This window comes from Onychostoma macrolepis, chromosome 18 (genome assembly GCF_012432095.1).
Source record: "Onychostoma macrolepis isolate SWU-2019 chromosome 18, ASM1243209v1, whole genome shotgun sequence".
In the NCBI taxonomy this organism is placed as follows: domain Eukaryota; kingdom Metazoa; phylum Chordata; class Actinopteri; order Cypriniformes; family Cyprinidae; genus Onychostoma; species Onychostoma macrolepis.
The window spans coordinates 13,328,078-13,352,961 of record NC_081172.1 but is presented as its reverse complement, the minus strand read 5'-3'; the positions used below and the strand labels follow the sequence as shown (position 1 = coordinate 13,352,961).

Genomic DNA, 24,884 nt, shown 5'->3' with positions numbered 1-24,884 from the left:
ATGCAAGATTTTGATATGAATTTCTCCATCCAGAAACAGGTTTAAAACAGCATGAGAGTGCACAAATGATGACAGAACTATCCCTTTAAGATTACAACAAACAGTGTCTATTGCTCCTATGAGAACTTTAGTGTATATGAACCTGATGAATACCCCCTTTAAGGGATTAAAGCATGCTGGAAATATACAATTTAAGTGGGGCACAAACCTGCTCTATTTACAGGAAGGGACCTGAAAACCTCGACAGAAAGGAAGACAATAGCAGAAGGTTGATGGCAGAGACAAACAGTGGGCCGATGACCTGCTCTATTTTCACTATATAGGTGAGTTTACAAGAGACAAGACCAGACTTGAGCACCAACAACAGGCCAGCGGAGGAAAAGAGCAAAGGCTGGGAGGCACATAATTAATCGTTAGTTTGAGTGTGTGTACAAACCTAAGCAAAAAAACAGACAATAACAGATGATACAGTCACAGTTTACAAGATAAATATTGAGAAATATGGTTTATATTCTCAGACATAATATGATTAACAGTGAAGCAGTTTGGAACACTTCATTATTTTATTTTATTTTTTTATTTTGTTTTGTTTTGGACTGATTCTTATACCTTATTTGTGAAATTTATAATAAAATGTAATAAAATGTATACTATACTTATAACACTAATAAATGTTATTAATTATTAAAATTTGATAATAATCGTAATATATTTTATCTATAAACACACACTACCATTTAAAGACTTCTGCAAGATTTTTTTTTTCTTTTTTTTTTTTTGAATTTAAATGTAATTTTTTTTTTTTTAATTTATTATGCTCACCAAAACTGCATTTATTTATTATAAAGAAAAAACATTTAAAACAACTTTTTCTATTTTAATATATTTTAAAATGCAATTTATTCTGTGAAGGCTGTATTTTCAGCAGTCATTACACTATTCTCCAGATTATATTTCAGAAATCATTCTAATGTGCTAATTATGCTCAAGAAACATTCCTTGTTATTATCAATACTGTAAACAGTTTACACAGCAGTTTGCTGCTTAATATTTTTGTGGAAACCACGTTTTTTTCAGGATTCTCTGATGATTAACAAGTTCTGTTTGAATTAGAAATCTTTTGTAATGTAATATTTTGATTTGCTAAGATACTATTTTGTCTTTACTGTCACTTTTGATCTTACTGACCCCAAACTTTTGAACAGCAGAGTTCCTAGTATACATACTCCATTTTCTTTCATAGACATCTATGGTATGTTACATTTAGAAATGTCCATGTGTGTTTGTAGCATTCTTAGTACAAGTTTAGGCCCATCCTTTCATTCCTAACACATTCCACAGCTTCAGCTTAACAAAGATATTAGCCCACATTCCATACCTTCATCCCACCTCACACCTCACCAGACACACAGTCACACTTCCATACTTTACGTCTTTTTTATTTCATGTCCTCAGTGCAGTCAACACTAATGCACGCATGCAGACACCACCGTTGATTGGTGCATCCCCTACTGCACACACTCTGTGATTCACAGCCAGACAAAAATCACACAATCAAATCCTAACATTTCTCCATCCAGAGCTCATCTCACAAACACAACTGCATTCCTATGTGCACTTAGCATCACTCATCCATCATCCATTTCACTCGTGTTCACTGGAAAACACACAAAGACACCTCCTATGCCCCTCCTTTCCTGGCAGGGTGAGGTTGCAACACCCTCTTCAAAAAGAAAAAACAGCTCTGATTCTTGTAGCTACAGGCTACGACTAAGTGTTGGTTTACTGCCAATGTTTTTCCACAGCAACACAATGCTGATGTGCGATCTTTACAGCGTGATTTACAGTGCTGGGCGGTCAAAAAGAGATAAACGTGAGTGTAACAAGGACACAGGGAATTTTCTTAAGGACTGCAGCGTGTGCTATAAACACTCTTTCCTCTTCACCCTGAGCGAAGGACCTTCATCACTGCATAAACATGTCCAGAATCCTGCCGATCCCAAATAATTAATCCAAAAATGACAGGCTTCAATGGAAAACGATTATTCCTTTCCAGGGCAGAGCGTCACTGCGACCTCAAACAGTCATTCCACAAGTTCAATAACAGCGACGAGGCCATAAACTCAAGGAGGCCTGAGATACAAAGACAGGAAGAGGAGCTCTCAGATGGAATGTGCACGACTGCAAACAGTGTACGACTTAGCTATTGAAAACATGATGATCGTTGCATTATCTGCACTCACAATTGTATTGGATCCCTTGATGTCGTCTCTTTGAAGAGCTGCAAGTCTTTGAAATAAGCTACTATAGGCTTTGTTACCAAGCTCAGAGGAGAGACACATAGTCACTTTAAACTCTGGCAGCTAAACAATATCTGCCTCCCATGTTCAATGAGATGAAGGACAGGGTTGTAAAAAGACCCATAAGAAAGATCACAAATGAATTCTCTTAAATTTCTCTATTGTATCTTTTAGACAGATATAAGGTTAAACCCTGCTGGGGAAAAAAAGCCTTAAACCAACATGAACTGATTTGCTGGTCTTTGTTGATCCCAATTAGCTTTAGGTTGGTTTTGGACACTTTTCTGGCTAAATTTAAACCAGATAATACCAGCCTGTTCAGATTACATGAGAGAAGTTGTCTTAGTTATCCCAAAAGACATTTAAGAGAAACATCTGAAACATGAAATGAACCAGAGTTTCCAAAGCAATGTCTAAAGAATCAGATTTTCCTCTGTGGAGATTCAGTGGCTGTTTCAGATGTACCATTTATCATATATTTTTATCTAAAATTCTGCCATTTTCCTTTAAGGATGGTTTAATCTGTGTCTAACAAACTATCTCTATGAGAGTTAAATGCAGTGCAACAGGAAACCATTAACTAATTTAATGCTAATTTCACTTCTTTTTTAAATATTAACATGAAACTTTCTGGTAATGATCAAAGGTCACACCTGCTGACCTTTTTTGTTCTTATCCCACCTTGGTTAAACACTTGAATTATGTTTGGGCCACAATACGTAGGCATCACGTGGATTGAATTTGGTCTCAGATCAGCACAACTTCTACACAGCTTGATGCTGAAATCCATGTGCGCATGATTATAAGGATAATGAGGATGAGGAGCAGGTCCTGTCCATCAGACCCTCCAGGAGAGTGTGGGGGGTTCAGGTCAGCGATGGGGAATTCCTCCTGCTAAACTCAAGAGCTGGAGGGTGAGTCAGGATTGAGTCATAGAGGCAATGCAGGGGGAGTTGGACTCAGATTACTCAGCTTTCTTCTAAAGATGGGGTCTTTCTCTTATTTAAAGATCCCTATTGCAACATGACTCAACATTCTTAACTTAGCAACTGAATCAGCCTGGTTACCTCAACTCAAGAGTGATCTCAATAAGTCAACAGTCCACTCACAAGTGTACACAACTCACCTCCTTCATCACGGACCACCTCAGGAGGAACCAATATAAACTTACTCCGATTTCAACAGACTATAAAACATACAAATTTCCAACACAAAAAATGAAAAGAAAAGGAAATGCCTTGGAATTTAAATACAAAATAAATACAAATTCATACTCTTCATACTCCAAAAACTTCTTAAAAACCCAGTCATCATCTGTTTTCAATGCACATTCTGATATTCAGTGCACTAATAATTGACCATAAACATTTCAAAGTCCATTTCTATGGCCGGGAAATATCCCAGCCTCTGCAGGGGGTGAATCTCAGGGTCCAGAATCCTCACAGGCGGAAATACAGTACAGCTCAACTCTCACGTCCAAATACCAAAGTATTGTGTCATTCCTAAACTCTTACAAGCTGTACGAGCGCCAATACTTTCAAACAATGGCAAGGAACGGATGCTTGGGCTCGTCACTTCACGCTGTTCTTCTCTCCTTCTCTTTTTTCTCTCTCCCTCCTTCTTTCCATAAAACCTTAATCTTTCAGCTTTCTCCTGAGTCAGCAGAGAAGCACACAGCGGCAGGGCTCCTTTTCCTTCCACTCATCCCCCCGTTATGCCTGCTTTCTCACACTCTCTACTAAGCTTTCAAAACTCACTGCTTCTTAAGAAAAGGCCATTTTTTAAAAACCTCAGACTACGCAGATATATTCCGCTGGCGTCTGTGTAAAGTGTTACAACAATTATTATTGCCTCTTTTATTAAGCCTTCAGTCTACTCGTTCTGACTTGTTGCTGTCATAAACACCTTAAAATGATAAATGATAAAAACGTCAAGTAGAAGAACTAAGAAAACCAAAAAGAAACCATGTGTGTCTATATGTGTCTCTTGTTTTTTTTTCTGTCCACTAAGACTAAACTTCACAATCCACTCCATATATACTTCCCGAGGGCATTTAGCATAACCAACTTAAAGCGTTCACACAACAATGAGAACAGCAAACACACTCACCAGATAATTCATTTTCAGCCCCGCTGTGTGAGTCTCTGGGACTCCAGACAGCACTTAACTGCCTGAGATTTGACCCCCGGTGAAAACTCCCTCGGACCGTCCAGCTCTTTGTCAAATCTCTCCGTCGGGCAGAAAGTCCGGGCAGCTTCTAACACATACTCCAATTCCGTGATGTCAGAGGGCAAGAATGAGACTGTCCCATATACTTCTCTCTCTTGAACGCGCTTGCTCTCTCTGCGTCCGTCCTGTGCTCTTTCTCTCCCTCCCTCTCCAGCAAAAGGAGGAGGGAAGAATGCATAGGGTAACCTGACACCCTCCCAGTTCCTTCTCAATCCTGACATTCCCTCTCCCTGCCGATTGGCTGAGGACTCTGTTCTTATGTTAATAAGCTTACCCTCTTCCTCCCCCTGCCTGTGAGGAATGTTTAGTGAACCTCTCTGTAGACCTGAGAAAGACACAGACATTGGTTTTTTTGGCCATCCGCTGTACCCCTCACTCACACACAAACACACAGCTTTGTCTAGACCCTTTCCTCTAGCCTCAAACTTTCTGTCTTCCCTTTGCTGCTGATTTTTTGTGCTAAAAGTACCTCACACAAACCTTCTTCTTTACTTCGACAGGAGACAAAAAAGCTAAACTCCACTGACATTTGGAGTGTATTAAAACATTTAACCTCTTTTTTCAGTATACAGTGCCCTCCAAAAGTATTGGAACAGTGAACACAAAATTGTTCTGTTGGCTGTGGAGTCAAGACGTTTGCAAATATGACGAAAAGATGAATATGAGACATACATACACAACACATACATGTTTTACCAAATAAAAAGAACAGCACTTTTAGAGTTCATCCCACTCATTGATGTGAGCATAAGTATTGGGACAGTTGAACATAAGGCAGATATAAAAGATTGGTAACACTTTATTTTAAGGTCTCTTAACTAGTTGCTAATTAGCATGCATATTAATAGAATATTAGCCATTTATTAGTAGTAATTAAGCACATATTAACGCCTTATTCTACATGACCTTATTCTACATCCTTAATCCTACCCAATACCTAAATTTAACAACTACCTTACTAACTATTAATAAGTAGCAAATTAGGAATTTATTGAGGGAAGAATCGTAGTTAATAGTTAATAAGTGTTCCCTATTCTAAAGTGTTACCAAAAGATTAAAAGCTATTATTTAGTTGCAGATCCCTTGTGCACTATCACAGCAGTGAGTCTGTGACCCATAGACATCACCAGACTCTTGGTCTCATCCTTTGAAATACTTTCCCCAGCCTTTAATGCAGCCAATTCCAATTGTTGCGTGTTTTGGGGAGTTTCTGCCTTTACTCTCCTCTCCAGCTGGTGAAATTCATGTTCAATCGGATTTAAATCTGGAGATTGACTTGGGCAATCTAAGACTTTCCATTTCTTTGCCCTTATAAACTCCTTGACTGAACTGGCAGGGTGTTTTGGGTTTTTGTCCTGATGCAATATGAAGCACTTCCCAATGAATCTGGTGGCATTTTCTTGAATATTGGTAGGCAAGATGGTTTTGTACCCTTCCAAATTCGTTCTGCTACTGTCATCATGCATTAAGTCATCAGTAAAGTTGAGAGGGCCTGTTCCAGAGGCAGCCATGCATGCCCATGCCATGACACCACCTCCACCATGCTTTACAGATGAGGCTGTATGCTTGGGATCATTGCAGTTCCCTTTTTTTCTCTACATTTTTGCTTTCCCATCACTTCGATAAAGGTTCATCTTTGTCTGATCGGTCCATAAACACAGTTCCAAAACTCTTCTGGCTCACCTTTGTGCTTTTTTGCAAACTCTAATCTTGCCTTTCTGTTTTTGGAGCTGGTCAGAGGTTTGTATCTTGCTGTGTAGCATCTGTAATTCTGTGTCAAAGTCTCCTGAGGACAGTAGATTGTCAGAGCATCACCCCAGCTTTCTGGAAGTTGTTGGTGATTTTACAGACATGTCTTTTAGGGTTCATTTTCACAGCTTTTATGATTTGTCTGTCATCAACTACTGTTGTCTTCTCAGCTGATCAGGTAGTTGTTGGTTGCTGGTGTCGCTGGTGGTTTCCAAACTCTTGATTTCTCCATGCCCTTTGGTTTTGCTATAGCTCTAACTGACTTCCTCTTTTCTTTTAGCATCTAAATTGCTTGCTTTTCTCTCAAAGTCAGCTCCCTCATCTTCATCCCGGTTTGTGTGTGTCATCATCGAATACAAGATTCAAAATGCAGAAGTGATGGATATAACTGATACGACACATTCCCTGCTTTTAATATCTGAAGAATTAATGCAACAGGACACAGCTGATCACTTAGAAAACCTGTGAGGCAACTGTTCCAATACTTATGCTCACATCAGATAGAGGGATGAACTCTAAAAGTGCTGAACTTCTTAGCTGGTAAAACATCTATGTGCTGAATCACCCAATAATAAAAATGTGACATTCTGTAGTTTTGTCTCATATTCATCTTTTAATCATATTTGTAAATGTCTTGACTCTACAGCAAACAGAGCAATTTTGTCTTTACTGTTCCAATACTTTTGGAGGGCACTGTATATCTGACCTGAATTATTAAAGCATTGATTAAAAAAAGGGTAGGTAGAGATGGGTAGTCTTTTTATGGATCCTGAGGGGAATAATTCTTATTTACTTAACGTATCACTGAACTCAAATCTCTGTTATTTTCTGTCTTCATTTCAAATTACATTAATTTAGTCATTTATACAGTATAAACTATCATGGAAAGACACTTTAATAAATTAAAATAAAATAAATTAAGACTATATTTCACAAATAAACAAAAACAAAGTTTGCTTTTTAAACCAGACATGAAGCTAAAAAGAGAATCAGGGGACATAAAATGCAATAAAATAAAATGGAATGAAACTAAACAAAATGATTTATAGAATTAATAAGTAGGCATCACATATATATATATATATATATATATTTTTTTTTTTTTTTTTTTTTTTAAATGAAAGACATTTGAATGATTGTTAGTTATGTAAACGAAGCTAATCCGTTCCTGTTTGCTTTTGTCTTCACAATTCACCAGGAAGACGAATTTCAAAGCATGACATCATTCTCCCATGAGGGAGTGACCAGGTCAGGGGGTCAAATTGGGATCCACATTTAAATCAATGTGGTAAATAGGCAAAAGCTGCAGGTCCTAATGGACTGTCTTCTGCGATTTACAGATAAAGAAAATCCAGTCCTCAGATCAGTGCGAGGCATAAAGTAACTTACTATTCCTACCTAAAAGCTGGAATGTAAGAGAGGTCACCGAAGAGAAGTACGCTGTCCTCAACCTGCCACGACACTGTCATATGGGCTGGCGCTGGGGTCAGGAGAGAGGTCAGTCAGGTAGGAGACAGCAGGCCTCCAGCATTTTGAAGCAGCATTCCAGAACCTGATCTGCCCTAGCTGGAGAATACTTTCTCATTTTGAGCTGAAGCCAGTTTTATAATATCACTTGTTGATAGATGGTTTGATATGACCCCGCAGAGAAAATGTAGTACAAGTTACCGTTTCAATTTGGGTATATGATTTAAAAAATCTAGTTTCAATCCACTCACTAGTTCTGTAGTAAAGTGATAGTTCCTTAATTTCATCCTAAACTTTATGACTTTCTACTGTGGAACATAAAAGAAGGTATTTTGTAAAACGTCTCATTGTTTTCTGGTCTAGGTGTTCAACAAGAAGAACGTCACAAAGGTTTAGAACAACATCAGTATATGACAAAATAATTTTCATTTTTGGATTAACTATTCTTTAAGTCCACTAGCCAGGGAGTGAGATATTACTGGGGGTATCCCAAATTTTTCAAAAAAGCAGAATAATAATGGAAATATACATAATATAAGATATATAAGATAATATACATATATAAGATAAAGCCTTGTTTGTTCATTAAAGGGACAGTTCCCCTAAAAAATTCACAAATTCTGTGATCATTTAGTTATGTAAATATTGTTTCATGTTCTAAACCCATATGACTTTCTTTCTTCTGTGGAACAATACTGGACGCCAGTGACTTTCACTGTATAAAATATTATTACATTTTTGCAATGCTTCATTATATTTTCTTATGTCTTAATTGTGATAACGTACACTACCATTTAATTAAAAAATTTTAAGTCTCTTATTTAACCATGTCTGCATTTATTTTATAAAATACAGTAAAAACAGTAATATTTGAAAATATTAGTACAATTTAAAATAATGGTTTTGTCATTTATTTCTGTGATGGAAATGCTGAATTTTTAGCAGCTATTACTCCAGTCATCAGTGTAACATTATAAATATATCTAGTGTAACTTTTGATCAATTTAATGCATCCTATATTTGAATAAACATATTACTTAAAAAAATCTGACAGACCCCAACATTTGTAAACTGGAGTGCATGTACATTTTCTGTCTTGCTTAAAGGGATACTCCACCCCAAAATAAAAATTTTGTCATTAATCACTTACCCCCATGTCGTTCCAAACCCGTAAAAGCTTTGTTCGTCCTCGGAACACAATTTAAGAAATTATGGATGAAAAACGGGAGGCTTGTGACTGTCCCATTGACTGCCAAGTAAATTACACTGGCAAGGCACAGAAAAGTATAAAAAAACACGAGCGACGAGAATAATTTTTGTACGCAAAGAAAATAAAAGTAACAACAAAATGGCGCTACGCTGACACAGAGAGACAGAGAGGAGACGAATTGTTGAATAAATGTCGTTATTTTTATAAGTGATTAGTGATTAATGACAAAATTTTCATTTTGGACTGGAGTATCCCTTTAATAATGTAAAAAAACACATTGCAACGATGATGTAAATAAATATCTGTGACTTTAATATTTGAATTGTAATCAGTCTCCCAATGTTTAGTGGTTAAAACCTTTTCCAGTGCTCAAATTCAAGCTCATGTTATAGAGAAGAAGAGTGGGAATTGAGACACAGCCCTCAATACCTGAGTGACTACAATCTCCTGAAGCCCATGAATGTGGGGCCATGAATTACACGGCACAACTGGTGTCAAATCAGCAAGATTCTCCCTAATTGAAAGTGCCGTAGGAATTTAAAACCCTTATCTTCACGCAGTGACTGTCTTCTCAGGCCACGAGGTGCCATGTCTGGTCTCCATGACAATTGAGCGGCACTTCATCTCACACTACGGGGCGGCTGCTACGTAAGATGGATTTCGATGGTTTAAGATGACATTCTCTCTTTCTAATATTCTCTGGGATGTTTGTTATTTATTTCCTTCAGCTAAGCCTGAGTGACATCAGAGCTGTCATTGAAATTAGCAAGTGTGCGTGGATTTTGTCACCACAGAGATTAGGCTATCACATCAGACATCATTTCAATTAGCGCCCCACCCCCTCTCGCTCTTCAGCTAATAAGCCCCTTTCCGTCAGCGCCCACTAATCGCAATCCTGTTATATATCAGAATAGAGGCGGATGTTGGGCAATGCTCGTCTGGAGGTGAGAGGTCTAACTACATATCACAAAGCACTAGAAAGGTGAAAATGAGACAATCTTTGCTGTTTAACAGACCGCTGCACTCTCTCGTGAAATCGTTCTGTATAAAATATTCAATAACTGGAATATGTGTGACGTCTGCTGTACCTTAGCCTCTGTTGGAGAGTATTCATGGCTCAGTGAGCGTGGAACAGTTGGTTCATTGTGTCTGAGCGGCCCAGGCTCGGTTTGGTCAGGCTGTCACACCTACGCACAATGTTGTTCTGCTGGCAGCATTTCGGCCGTGGAGTCACGACCGCTGCCCAGTGGCCTCTGTAACCCCCCTGCATGCCGCGCGTGTCATGAGATTCAGGGCAATCCGACAAGAAAGGCTCAGCCAAGTCGGATCGGACCCGGCCACCCCAGAACAGACCAAGCATTTAGGACTACAGATGTGGGTCAGATAATGTGAATATGGAAATCCCATTTCCCTCTAAATAAAGGTAATATTTCTTTTTTTTTCTTTTCTCTAACTCTCTGAACCGTTCCAAGAAGTAAAACATCTCCGTTAGGATTTCTCTACATCAGTCCTCTGAATTCCAGAAGAATCTGCTGGAAAATTCTGGTAGGAAGGTGAACTAGGATATATCTCGGAACAACAGGATGATTTATTTAACACAGCCAAGCTTCAAGAATGAGCAGAATTTCAAACACTAGGTTTGTAAAAATGGCACACTTTATTACAGTATCTTAGTTTTTTATTTATTTTTCTATTATTCTAACATAAAAGTATATGAGTATTTAAATTTCTGTATTTAGTGTTCCTTGTTGGGTCTGATATAATACAAATCTGTTTTATTTTCACATTGGTTGGAAACTTACCGTTCCTTTTACTGTTTTTAACTGGTAGAAATAGATCCAAATTCCTCTTTTTCTAATTAACAAACTGACTGATTTTAAATGAACATTGTTTTAATTTTTTCAAGTATTAAGTGTGTAAAGTATTTAAAGTATTACAGTAAAATTCTTCCCAATAATAAGCCTTTAATAAGTTTCACGTTATTGACAATATTGATAAATGGCTGATAAATTATTATAAAATATTACACTAAAAACTAAAATGAATCATTTGAAATGGGAGAGAGAGAGAGAGATTAAAAATTACATTTTATTAAAGATATTATTATTATTATTAAGATTAACTTTAAGTGTGAGGGTTAGATGATGGCAAAGGTGTAAAAATATATATAACAGTATGTAAATACTGAAAAAAAAATCGAATATTGTCCGATAACTGACACTGATATTGTCCGATACTGATAGATTGTGCAACCACAATTTAATAGATTTCTTTTCAGTTATTTCCTTTAACTCCTATGAAGGCCTAAAAGCATCTGTTTAAAACATTTGAAAAATGTAGGAAGTTTTTTCTCAAAAAGTGTCACATTCTCCAATTGGCAAGTATTGCGTCCCTTCTCCAATATTTTGAGCCCGCCAATACCATGACATGACCGCAATATCGCAGCAACATTTGAACTGTCCAGATTGATATGAGAGCCCTTTTAAGTACATCTGAGCTCATCTTTATGGCTTGTTATGATGAATGCTTTGAAAAGCCTGGCTAAAATAAGTCCCAAGATCACTGTCAAAGTCAAAAGAAACACTCGAAGCATTTCCTGTGTCTGAATGAGGGCTGTATTGGGAGCTTAATTCTTTGGTGCCACATCATCAAGAATTACTAATGCAGCTCCTGACAACAACAGCAGCGGCAGCAGCATCCTGCCCATGATGCACTGCTCTAGTCTCTGCTCCGAGAAAAAACAATGCACATCCTTGTATTGAGACATCCGGCCCCCCAGCCAACAGCAATATTCAAGCAGCTTTGAAGGACAAAGGAATAAAGAGTTCCTTTCTTTGTTGGGACTGTCAGGCCCGCTGCGCAAGTCTGTCACCGAGGCCTTTCAAATACTTATGACGAATAGAGAGAAAATCTTCAGCCACACACTCACGTGAAAGCACACACACTTGCTTAAAAGTACAGGTCTAAATAAATGTGCTACACAAAACAGGACAATCATTTCTTCTACAGGACACTGCAGCAGATGCATTGACCGGCGGACAGGCGGCTTTCCAAAACCCTCTCTGGAGTGTTTGTGGTCCTCCCTTATCCACAAACAGAGGATAAGCGTCTGTATCTGCACAGAACAGGAAAAAACAAGACCTAGCCCCTTCGAAGATCAACCCCAATCTAAATCACAGCCCTATTTTACACACTTAACACACAACAGGAGAAACAGGGCTGATCAGACCAAACCGAAATTTAATTTCCATAGATAATTATATTTGTTTATTTTTTGATTTGGGTTCTCATTATTATTTGTCCTCTTATCAGTCATGGTAATACTTTAAGATGATTAAAAACCACAAAGTGAATCAGTCTTCCTCTCTTTTAATCTAAAGTTGCAAGGATGAGACTTATGGCGTGTGCAAAGCAAGCAAAAGAAGCACACACACACTGAGAACAACATCAGCACTCGACGACTTGCTCACTTTTCTCATCCTCACTGCAATAAAAAGATTAGCATTAATGTGGCAGGAAGTAAATGGCATTATGTAGAGTTGAGCATAATCAGGGAGCGCTGGGGATATTACTATTCCTCACAATCTGTGTGTGTGTGTGTGTGTGTGTGTGTGTGTGTTTGCTTCACACAGTCTCAATAAAGCAGAAAGCCTTCCAATCAGCACCTCCTCCTTTATTCTCCCAACACACACACACACATAAAAGGAGGGGAAAGATGGAGGAGAGCAATAAATGAACCTGGGCATCCCGCTAGTTAATTAGATAGTGCTGATTTGATTTTTCATTTCAATCCTTTTTTTCTTTTTTTTTCTTTTTTTTTTGATGCTCTCTGGTTTCTGGATCCCATTGGAAAGTGCTCTCTCCCAAAGCGCTCTCTCAACAGAGCTTTATTATTATGATTGTTAACATTTACAATATTGCTGGAGTGTAAAAAGTGCTAACAGCAACAAAATACATATAATATAATATAATACATATAACAAAACACAGAAAATAAATATAGTGTAATAAATAAAGAGATAAGAGGACAAGGTTAGTAAAATAAAAGAAAATGTTAGTGATTAAAAAATAAATAAAAGAAAACAAATAAAATAAATAAAAATTAATAATAATATTAAAAAGTAAATAAAGAAATAAAACAATACATAAAATATGATATAAATACAATAAAAATAAAACAGAAAACATAATCACCCGATAAAACAATAATCACTCGACATGCTGAAACATCACTGTGTTTTCCTTTCCCAGAATGACTTTTTTTATTATTTATTTAGTGTGGGCAGGTCTGGAAATGATTTTTGGAAATGTGACTTGTGCTCGTCTCTGATCTTTTGATATTTTCCCCATTTTAGGAGAATGCACTTCTGTTTTGACTCAAAGAATCGTTCATCCTTTTGGTTTTTCAGAACTTTTGCACCTTTTTTGTATCTAGATTTACCAAAAAAAACCTAAAATCTAAATGAGAACATACCATTGACTTCTATATTTTTTACATAAAGCTAACAGACTAACACTATCCGAACTCTTACAATACACATTTTATGATTATGATTTTATTTCTGAATCATTTTACCTTTGAGAACATTCCCTAAGGACGTTTTTGTCAGATTTAACTAACTTTCTTCACTTAATCAGCTCACACTCACACAGACTAATCCAAGAATCTAGTAAGAACTGCACCTAGAGAGTGACTAACCTCTTAACCGACAATGAAAAAGAGAGACCCATCAGATATTCAAGACACATACACTCAAACACACACCATGAGACACCAAAGAACTTCGAACAATCCTACAATCTCCTTGAGACGGACACAGACGCAGCATTAGCCTCCCCTCCCCCTCTCAGTGGAATGCAGGAATGTGGTGCTAAACCTAGCAGAACACCACTCTCTCCGACCATCACTTCCAGGAAGGGGACCGTTTTTCCCATGGGCTGGGTTTGTCCAAGTAGCCGTTCTGTTTGAACCCCACCTCATCCATATAACCCAAGTGAACAAGGGTCTCCACAACAACAGCTTTAATTACGCTCCTCCCGCCAAACGATCTGTCTGGAGAACTGTGAGGTAATACTCTTCCCAGACATTAACGGTGTTATTACGCTCTCTTACAAATAGCTTCACTGTCTGAAAGGTTAATTACGAATCGCTGCAATTTCCCACTTTCAGAAATGTGCTTCCAACAATAAAAAGCGCAGTTGTAATCAGAAAACGGCAGCTGTTTGAAGCTATCTGTGGGGAATGAGAAACGTTTGATATAAACTCAATTGCCTGATGCACTGTTTCATTCGTTTATTTCTAGTCTACTGCGTTTCACTGCACGTGTGTGTGTGTGTGTGTGTGTGTATGGCCTTGCATAGCCAAGATTTTACTCTCTGCCCTTGAACAAGTCAGTGTAAGAAACAGAGTCTCTGGGTCCCAGGTGTCTGGATAAGGCAATAAGCGGAGGTCTTGGGGAAGTGTTGAGATAAGACCACCATAGCCAGAGCTGACAGGCCATCAGTAACTGCCATCTAATGTAATCTCATTACCAGTCTCTCCACCGTCCGACTCCTGTCTAATTTCATCTGATTAGTCTTCATGCCACTCTTTACTGTCAAATACAGATTTTCAATGATACACTGTGGTGTACTAGGGAGATATGTTTGCCAAAAAGTCATTAAATAAAATGTGAGGCTTTAAGTTTTAATAAATAAAGCTGTTGAGATGGAGGCAATGGCTGCTGCACTTTCTGTTATCAGGGTTATGGACTCCAGTCACTAGCATTCAACAATATAACATTACTAAAAATAGCAGAAAAAATGTTTTGCTATAAAATGACGTTATTTCTATTTCATGCAATGGAGGGAATATGTTATGCTTGACAAATCTTACCAAGCATAAAACAAAAGTAAATTATGAATGCGTTGAACTTGGCTCTGAAGACATAAATAATGTCACTTCATTTAAAATGAGAGTTCACTTTTACTTTGAAAACATCAGAAAAATAATCTTGTTTTAATTAGAGCCGTCAAATTATTAATTTTGATTAATAGCATCCAAAATAAAATGTGTATTATGTGAAAAGTGAATAGTAAGAATTTTTAAAATGTTTTTGAAAGAAATTTCCAAGGCTGATCAAAAATACAGTAATAATGTGAAATATTATTACAATTTAAAATGACTGATTTCCATTAATTTAACATTTTAAAATTTAATCATGTGATGGCAAAGCTGAATTCTCAGCAACCAGTCTTCAGTGTCTATTATTTTCTAATATATTTTTTAGGATTCTTTCAAGAACGGAAAATCAACAGCATGTATTTGAAACAGAAATCATGAATAAAATATACACTCCTTTAAAAACAAATATTACTGACCCCAAACTTTTCAACACTTCTTCAAATACTGTGGACCAAAATGGAAGTCCTTTCATGGAATGACTCTACTTCAAATGTATCCTCAAAAGACGGCTTGACATGCTGAAACAACTGATGGTTGAGCAAAACCACAGCAGCAAATAACTAATAATGAAAATAGCTTGAGATGAAGGGGGAGAGGTCAGAGTTCAATTATGAGGTCTGAAATGCAGTCTCTGGTTTCTTTCAACTCCAAGTTCTGCAGCCGCTTCCATTCCATACACTGCCACATTCTCTCAACTCTCAAATCCACAGCCTACTTTATAGCTTTTGAGTGCCTCGCAGAGAAAAGCTACATTACTATCAAGTATTTATAGTCATATATATTACCCAAATAAGTAACTCAATCCTTTAATTTCTGACGTTTTGTGCGCATCTCATTTGCTATAATTATGTTGTGTAAGCCTATATAATATACACTGGCATAATATCAGTCATCAGCCCCTAAGATCTCTAGTTATTGGTATCAGATCCATTGAAAAACCCATCCATTGGTAATTTAACTGACAGCATTATTCAAAGCCACTTATAGAAATGGGCAACAACCAAAGTGTTCTGAACTTCAACGGAACAATGGTAGCTCATGGATCGCCTATTTCGCAGACCTCCAACTTTTTTGTTATCAACCGTTACACCACACCACCCCATAACTTACAGAAAGTGGACGCTGATGAGGCTCCAGCGAGAACAGAGAGTCATGCATGAGAGCACTTAAAGATCACGCCTGGATCTCAATTCTCAGAACATGAATCAGTGTCTCAGTGTCTTTAAAAGTGAGATTATGAAAGCGTTTCTTGCTTCAAACGCCAGACAGCAGCATCATGTAATACATGGACAGTTATGTCAGTCCGCTGCAGTGCAGTTGCGCTTATAGAGTTCAGACAGGTCAGATGAAATTATTAACTCCACTGGCCTAAAGATAAACATCACATTGATCTGTGTGAGAGACCGGAGAGCGGGATTGGCCGTGTGGCTGTCTCCACCACAGCATATAATCTAACACACCTCATTTAGGCCACTGGAGGAGAGGGCAAACGCTCACGGAGATGGACAGATTTTCTGAGACACCGTGATGTCTGGGTCTCAGAGGTTGTGGTTTTGTCGGTTGGTTAGGGCAGTGCCAGGGTCAGCTGTTCTGACCTCTCCTCCCAGGAACCGCTGGGGGCGCATCCATTACCCCGGCTGAAGTACAGTGCAGTGTGGGGTTGCTGACCTCTCTGCACGCTGGTGAAATACAACACCCATTTATCAAGGGGTCTGGAATGCAGCTGAGAAATTAGAAGGGGACAGTGGGTGACGGTGCAAAGCCAAATATCCCCCAAATACCAGGCATTTAACAGCCCAGCAAGCAATTTTGCACGAGAGAAAGAAAACTGTTGGATGACAGAGTTCTCTCTTGTTCTCTGTTGATGACATCGTTGGGCAGTGGGGTCAAAGGTCACACAGCACTCTCCAGCATGTAAAAGTTTACTCAGTGACAGCATATTAGACACATCCATTCTAAAATATTTCACAAGCATTTCTGTCTTATGTATCCCAACAGCCCCATCAGTAAGCTCAAGTATCCCTTTATTGTGACTTATTCTTTTGAAAATGACAGTGTCATGAACACAAATGTACAAACTTTGCATTAATTGCACACATCTTATTTATCTTAAAAAGGACTAAACATAATCCAGAAGATAGCTGTATTTTTGTAAGTATATTTTACATATACACATATATACAGTATCTCACAAAAACACCCCTCACATTTCAGCAATCATTTTAGTATATCTTCTCAAGGGACAATAAAATATATCCAAGTTTCATTTCTATAGTAGAGTAGTCAATGTGCAGCTTTTATAGCAGTACAAATTTATTGTCCTCTAAAAATAACTCAACGTATAGCCATTATTGTCCAAATAACTGGCAACAAAAATGAGTACAAGTGAACATGTCAAAACGGTGTCCAAAGTGTCAATATTTTGTAGGGGCATCATTGTTATCAAGCACTGCCTTAATCCTCCTGGTCATGGAGTTCACCAGAGCTGCACAGTTTGTTGTTGGGATCCTCTTCCACTCCTCCATACTGACATCACAGAGCTGTTGGATGTTAGACACATGGTGCTTCTCCACCTTCAGCTTGAGGATGCCCCACAGGTGCTCAATAGGGTTCAGGTCTGGAGAGATACCTGGCCACTCCATCACCTTCAGCAGCAAGGCAGTTGTCATTTTGGCTGTGTGTTTGGGGTCATTATTATGTTGGAAAACTGCCGTTCGGCCCAGATTCTGAAGGGTGGGCATTATGTTCTGCATCAGAATGTCACAGTACATACTGGAATCCATGTTTCCCTCAATGAACCGCAGCTCCCCAGCACCAGCAGCACTCATGCAGCCCCAGACCATGATGCTACCACCACCATGCTTGACTGTAGGCAAGACACAATTTTCTTGGTACTCCTCACCAGGGCATCGCCACACATGCTGGACACCATCTGAGCCAAACAAGTTTATCTTAGTCTCATCAGACCACAGGATATGGTTCCAGTAATTCATGCTCTTGGGCAGGTTGTCTTCAGCAAACTGTTTGCAGGGTTTCTTGTGAGCCAGCTTCAGAAGAGGCTTCCTTCTGGGACAACGGCCATGCAAACCGACTTGTTGCAGTGTGCTGCGTATGGTCTGAGCACTGACAAGCTGACCTTCCGCTTCTGCAACCTCTAAAGCAATGCTGGCAGCAGTCATGCGTATGTTTTTTGGAGCCAGCTTCTGCACCTGATGCACAGCACGAAGACCTAACTTCTTTGACCCTTGCGAGGCCTGTTCCGAGTGGAACCTGTCTTGGAAAACCTCTGTATGACATTGGCCACTGTACTGTAACTCTTCTTATAGCCTAGGCCATCTTTGTGGAGAGCAACAATTCTAATTCTCAAATCCTCAGGGAGTTCTTTGTCATGAGGTGCCATGCTGAACATCCAGTGGTCAGTATAAGAAAATTGTACTCAAAGCACCCAATTTTAACTACTCTAATACAAGATACACAAATGTGTATGGTCCTGCCAAGCAGACAAAAACATGAACATGATGAATAGGGCATGTGGCTTTGCATGGTTAAACAATTATAGCTGTATAGCTGTTATCACTTAGGGTGTACTCACTTTTGTTGCCAGCTATTTCGACAATAATGGCTGTATGTTGAGTTATTTTCAGAGGACAGTAAATCTATACTGCTATACAAGCTGCACATTGACTACTCTAAAATATATTCAAAATATATTCTAAAAAGTTTCATTTCTATAATATTGTCCCTTGGGAAGATATACTAAAATGACTGTTAAAATGTGAGGGGTGTACTCACTTTTGTGAGATACTGTGTGTATATATATGTATATAAAATTGAAATAATAATAATTTGAATTCATTTGTACACAAGTACATCCTAGGTACATGTACCTATTGTTGTAAACCACTCCAAAACGAGTGTGGGTATGTCGGTGTGTAGATATAATGGCCTTTAATGAGCAGATCAGTATCTGTGCTGCTCTGCGATGCTCTATGTGCCATTAACGCATCTTAGAGATCATCTCGGAGAGCCATCAATTCCTGATAGGCTCCTACTCTAATGCTGCCTGGAGAGCTGGAAATAAAGGCCTGACCAGCAGCTAATAACTCATTACAGACCCACTGAGCTGGTGGTTAGATAAATAGAGAGGGGAAAACAAACATGTCATTCAGCTTGGTGCCAAAGCATGCATACGCACATAAACACACACTCTGCTCTCCAATTTAGTACAGTTATGCCTCCTTTTGACCTTGAGCGGCGCCTGTGCTTTAGTCTAAAAATACAAGAGGCCAAATAAACATATTTCCTACCATTTTCACGCCCTGTTTAGACACGAGATCAGGCTGTGATGAGCAGCGATCATGCAGACATGATTGCTGGGAGTGTTGTTAATGAGAGTTATGAATGACATGCCAATACTGTGCTTTCAGCATCCAGCAGGAGGCGCCACTGCTGCCTTGACGGTCACTCCTTACCAGCGTCTCTGTAGGAAGTAGGTGATGCTCTAGAATAGTTCCATATCCTGCAGATGAGGGGTTTAACGTTCTAGATGCTATCTATCAAAGAGCAGCAAGACAGAGATAAATGACTGCACTGATCTGGAGAACAAGGGCATTATAATGGGCTGGTAAACTTTGACATGACTTTAGTTGTCACACAAACTAATAATTCTTCATATTCATGCATCTCATTCCAAACCTTGTGTTAAGCAAAAAAGGATAAGAAAATCTGGAAATAAAAACTTGCGTACTTCATGTCTTATGAGGGAATTGACAACAGTTTCACGAAACACTGTGAATTATGTAATCAAAAAAGAAAATTAGGGTAGCCTAACATATAAAACTACTTATTCATAGTCATTTAAAATCTTCAAATACAAAAACAGTACATATACAAATTTAAAAAATTAATAAAAAATAGTCATAAACATACACTACCCTTCAAAAGTTTGTGGCCTGTACAATTTTCAATGTTCAATGTCTCTTACAGCTGCATTTGTTTGATCAAAAATAAAGTAAAAACATTAACATGGTGAAGTATTATTTAAAATATCATTTATAATTTAAAACAACTGATTTCTATTTTAAAATTTTATTTATTCCTTTGACTGATTTTTTAACATTCATTACTCTAGTATTTAGTGTTACATGATCCTTCAGAAGTCATTCTAATATGCTGATTTGGTGCTCATTCAATATTTCTTATTATAAATATTATTATCAGTTGTGCTGCTTAATATTTTTGTGGAAACTGATATTTTGCATCATAGTAAATATATATTATAAATATATTTTTGTCAATTCAATCATTTAAGCATCTTCGCTGAATAATATAAGCATACATTTCACGTTTCTAAACCTAAAGTATATATATAGTATGCTCAAGTCATGTAATTACTGTGTTTTCATTATTGATCATTGCTGTCACTTCTGGGTACTCATATCCATCTCATAATACACACACAAATGCACACGCATATATATATGTTACCAGCTGCAGACAGTGCAAGAGCACATTAAAGCTTTATGGAGAATGAAGATCCTGTTTAAGCAGTGAAGAATGCCCTGCTGATGGGATTCTAATTTCGGTTTCATTTAGAGAGGGAGTTTCCTCACAGCCAGGGCCTCGATTAGAGGGGTAACGGGCCATAAACAGAGAGAGAATGAAAACCAGAGAGAGAAAGGGATGGGAAATTAAGAGAAATCAGCTGGAAAGAAGAGTGCTCGGAAAGGAGAGAAGGATCAGAAGATGTCACTGATGGTTCATTGTCAAGTATCTACGTACATCAATCTAAAAACAGAACCGTCATGCTCCACACTCCAAGAGACTCCACTGCAAACAAAAGCAAACAGATCCACAGCAGCCATATGCAACCAGCAGCTGTTAGATCCATCTTATGATCAGTCGTGCAATCAGTTATCAGATCTCTCTCCATCTCTCTTACTATAATGCACTCCATGCTGCACCTACCTCAGCTGGAGCCCCCTGCAGACAATCAAACATTTTACAGAACACCTGGAAGGGGAGGGGAGGAGATGAGACGTCCGCTCAGACAAACAACACATCAGCCTTAATATGACAGCGCTCTGTGCTTCAGGAAGCACAGCAATACAGACCAACAGACTTCATCACAGGCTCAAGATAACCATGTAGTTTGGGGGTGTAGCGCAAAATATTTAGGTCTGAGAGACTATGCTATGTGCTCACATTTTATTTACAATATAGTATAGCCTTAAGTGCCATGTTACTTCTAAACAGTTATTAAATAACTGAAATATTAAGTAAATTAATTTGTAATAATTGTAGTACAATATAATGGCATAAAAGCATTTAGAATATGCAAATTTTATTAACATATTATTGAGCATTTAAACACTCAATGACTTCACAGGCATAGCTTTTGTATGACGTTTTCTCTTAAGAAAACTAGTTTTAGACGGACATTCAAGGCACCGTAATGTCACATCTAATGATCTGGAACAAATATAGAACTATTTGACTGCATTGTTTAAAGTAAGCATGAAAAAGAAATTCACCCTTATTCATCCATGCACACATGCATAAATTACATACATTTTCATTGTAATGCAATATAACGGCATATAAGCACCTGAAACGATTATGGAATAAATGTCAAATTTCCTCAATTTTGAGGACAAATCATAGATTTTCGCCCATTAAAATTCTCATGCAGGCATCTTAATAGAAAGGAAGTTACACAAGCATTGGATTCAAACGTGCCAGCTGTATTTAATTATACAGTGGGGCAAAAAAGTATTTAGTTAGCCACCAATTGTGCAAGTTCTCCCACTTAAAAAGATGAGAGGCCTGTAATTTTCATCATAGGTATACCTCAACTATGAGAGACAAAATGAGAAAAAAAAATCCAGAAAATCACATTGTAGGATTTTTAAAGAATTAATTGGTAAATTCCTCGGTAAAATAAGTATTTGGTCACCTACAAACAAGCAAGATTTCTGGCTCTCACAGACCTGTAACTTCTTCTTTAAGAGGCTCCTCTGTCCTCCACTCGTTACCTGTATTAATGGCATCTGTTTGAACTCGTTATCAGTATAAAAGAGACCTGTCCACAACCTCAAACAGTCCAACTCCAAACTCCACCATGGCCAAGAACAAAGAGCTGTCAAAGGACACCAGAAACAAAATTGTAGACCTGCACCAGGCTGGGAAGACTGAATCTGCAATAGGTAAGCAGCTTGGTGTGAAGAAATCAACTGTGGGAGCAATTATTAGAAAATGGAAGACATACAAGACCACTGATAATCTCCCTCGATCTGGGGCTCCACGCAAGATCTCACCCCGTGGGTTCAAAATGATCACAAGAACTGTGAGCAAAAATCCCAGAACCACACGGGGGGACCTAGTGAATGACCTGCAGAGAGCTGGGACCAAAGTAACAAAGGCCTCAAATCCTGCAGTGCCAGACGTGTCCCCCTGCTTAAGCCAGTACATGTCCGGCCCGTCTGAAGTTTGCTAGAGAGCATTTGGATGATCCAGAAGAGGATTGGGAGAATGTCATATGGTCAGATGAAACCAAAATAGAACTTTTTGGTAAAAACTCAACTTGTAGTGTTTGGAGGAGAAAGAATGCTGAGTTGCATCCAAAGAACACCATACCTACTGTGAAGCATGGGGGTGGAAACATCATGCTTTGGGGCTGTTTTTCTGCAAAGGGACCAGGACGACTGATCCGTGTAAATGAAATAATGAATGGGGCCATGTATCGTGAGATTTTGAGTGAAAACCTCCTTCCATCAGCAAGGGCATTGAAGATGAAACGTGGCTGGGTCTTTCAGCATGACAATGACCCCAAACACACTGCCCGGGCAACGAAGAAGTGGCTTCGTAAGAAGCATTTCAAGGTCCTGGAGTGGCCTAGCCAGTCTCCAGATCTCAACCCCATCGAAAGTCTTTGGAGGGAGTTGAAAGTCCATGTTGCCCAGTGACAGCCCATTTTTTTTAAATAGGAATTTATACAACATCTGAAAGCTGAATAAATAAGCTTTCCATTGATGTATGGTTTATTAGGAAAATCTGGAATCTGAGGGTACAAAATATTGAGAAAATCGCCTTTAAAGTTGTCCAAATTAAGTTCTTAGCAACGCTTATTACTAATCAAAAATTAAGTTTTTATATATTTACGGTAGGAAATTACAAAATATCTTCATGGAACATGATCCTTTCTTAATATCCTAATGATTTTTGGAATAAAATAAAAATGGACAATTTTGACCCATACAATGCATTGTTGGCTATTGCTACAAATATACCCGTGCTACTTATGACTGGTTTTGTGGTCCAGGGTCACATATTACTCTATAATTTGTATTTTAGCACAACTGAATCTTGGCATCCAGGATTGAAAATATACATTTTAAAATATGTATGTCAGTATGTCAATGTGTAATATGTAACGAGGCACCGATTTACAGAATTATGGACATAAAAGGTTAATTTTATTAAACCTTGTGCATGACGCTACTAAACTAGATGAATGTATACGTGACATGTGATGCTGTAAATCTTAGAAGGCAGTTTAAATCAAATCATCCGCTGTGGAGTAATAATGAGGAAGCTCTTGTAAAACTGCATTCATATGCAAATATATTCGGCGTGTGTCCACGTACACATGCGAGTGTGCGCTCTGAGGCTTCCCAGCTGCCATGGCTCATTCCTGACCTGTTGGCTCCTGTACTGTCTCAATGGAGACACGCTTCGTTCAATGTAATAATTACTATGTGTTTCTATGACTAAACACTACACATTCCACACTTTTTTCTCTCAGCTCTGGTGTTACTTGGAATATACAGGTCTGCATGAAACATACACCCTATAGCGATATGTAGTCATAGATTTAAGTATGCTGCTCAGGGTGTTTCCTGTGCTTTCCATGTTTTCATGCTTGCACCGAGTACGCGTCTCTGATTGGGGTCGCCGTGGAAACAGGGCGACGGTCCAATGCAGCTCCTGCCTGCACAGGTAAAACACGCGATGTGGCTTTGATGAATCAACCTGTTGTTGACACAGCTGCACATTCTTTCTCTTACTTTCTCTCTTTCCTCGATAACTCGAAACAGTGTCCTCATAGACAGAGGTCAAGTTGATTTTAAAAGTTTGCCAAATTACAAAATTAGAAGTACACATTCACTGAAATCCAGATACACTGCCAAAACTTTCATCTGGATATGTTGTAAAGATTTTGGTTTTTGGCCAAAAGAGGCCAAAAAAAAAAAAAAAAACTGGCTAAAATATTAACTGAAAACATAAACAGAAACTGTTACTGCCAAAACTAATATGAGTAAAAGGGATAGTTCACCCAAAAATAAAAAATTCTATCATTAATTACTCACCCTCATGTCGTTCCAAACCCATAAGAACTTCGGAAAACAAATTAAGATATTTTCGATTAAATCCGAGAGCTTTCTGACCCTGCATAGACAGCAACGCAACTACCATATTCAAGGCCCAGAAAGGTAGTAAGGACATCGTTAAAATATTCCTTGTGAAATCAGTGGTTCAACCTTAATTTTATAAAGCTATGAGAATACTTTTTGTGCACACAGAAAACAAAAATAATGACTTTATTCAACAATTTCTTCTCTTCCATGTCAGTCTTTTATGAGCATTCACGACAGCACCACAACGCCTGTGTATTCCTTTCTTTGCAAACAAGCTGCAGCGTATCTGGGTTCGACGTCAGAATGCCGGCTCCTGCATTAGCAGCACCACACGCATGAGTCTTGGTACTCTTGCGAGTGCTCGCCGAAGACTGACACGAAAGAGAAGAAATTGTTGAATAAAGTCATTATTTTTGTTTTCTTTGTGCACAAAGAAACTATTTTTATGATGTCCTTACTACCTTTCTTTGCCTTGACCAAGGTAGTTGCGTTACTGTCTATGCAAGGTCAGAAAGCTCTCAAATTTCACCCCCCAAAAAAACCCCCAAAAAAACCTTGATTTGAGTTCT

At 38.3% G+C, this 24,884-nt stretch overlaps 1 protein-coding gene across 3 annotated transcripts in view; it reads right to left on the bottom strand.

Moving 5' to 3' along the window:
• The window catches only part of bcar1 (BCAR1 scaffold protein, Cas family member), a 98,218-nt gene that overhangs the window by 42,381 nt on the left and 30,953 nt on the right, over window positions 1-24,884 (bottom strand). Inside the window, exon 1 of one of the 3 annotated variants that reach the window (XM_058750934.1) lies at window positions 4,410-4,604. The exons of 1 other annotated variant lie outside the window; for it this stretch is intronic. In XM_058750934.1, coding sequence (XP_058606917.1) covers window positions 4,410-4,421 — 12 coding nt within the window. In that variant the 5' untranslated portion in view covers window positions 4,422-4,604. Of the gene's footprint in view, window positions 1-4,409; window positions 4,605-24,884 lie in introns of those variants that run through there. One more of the 3 variants, XM_058750932.1, reaches the window with a different exon arrangement.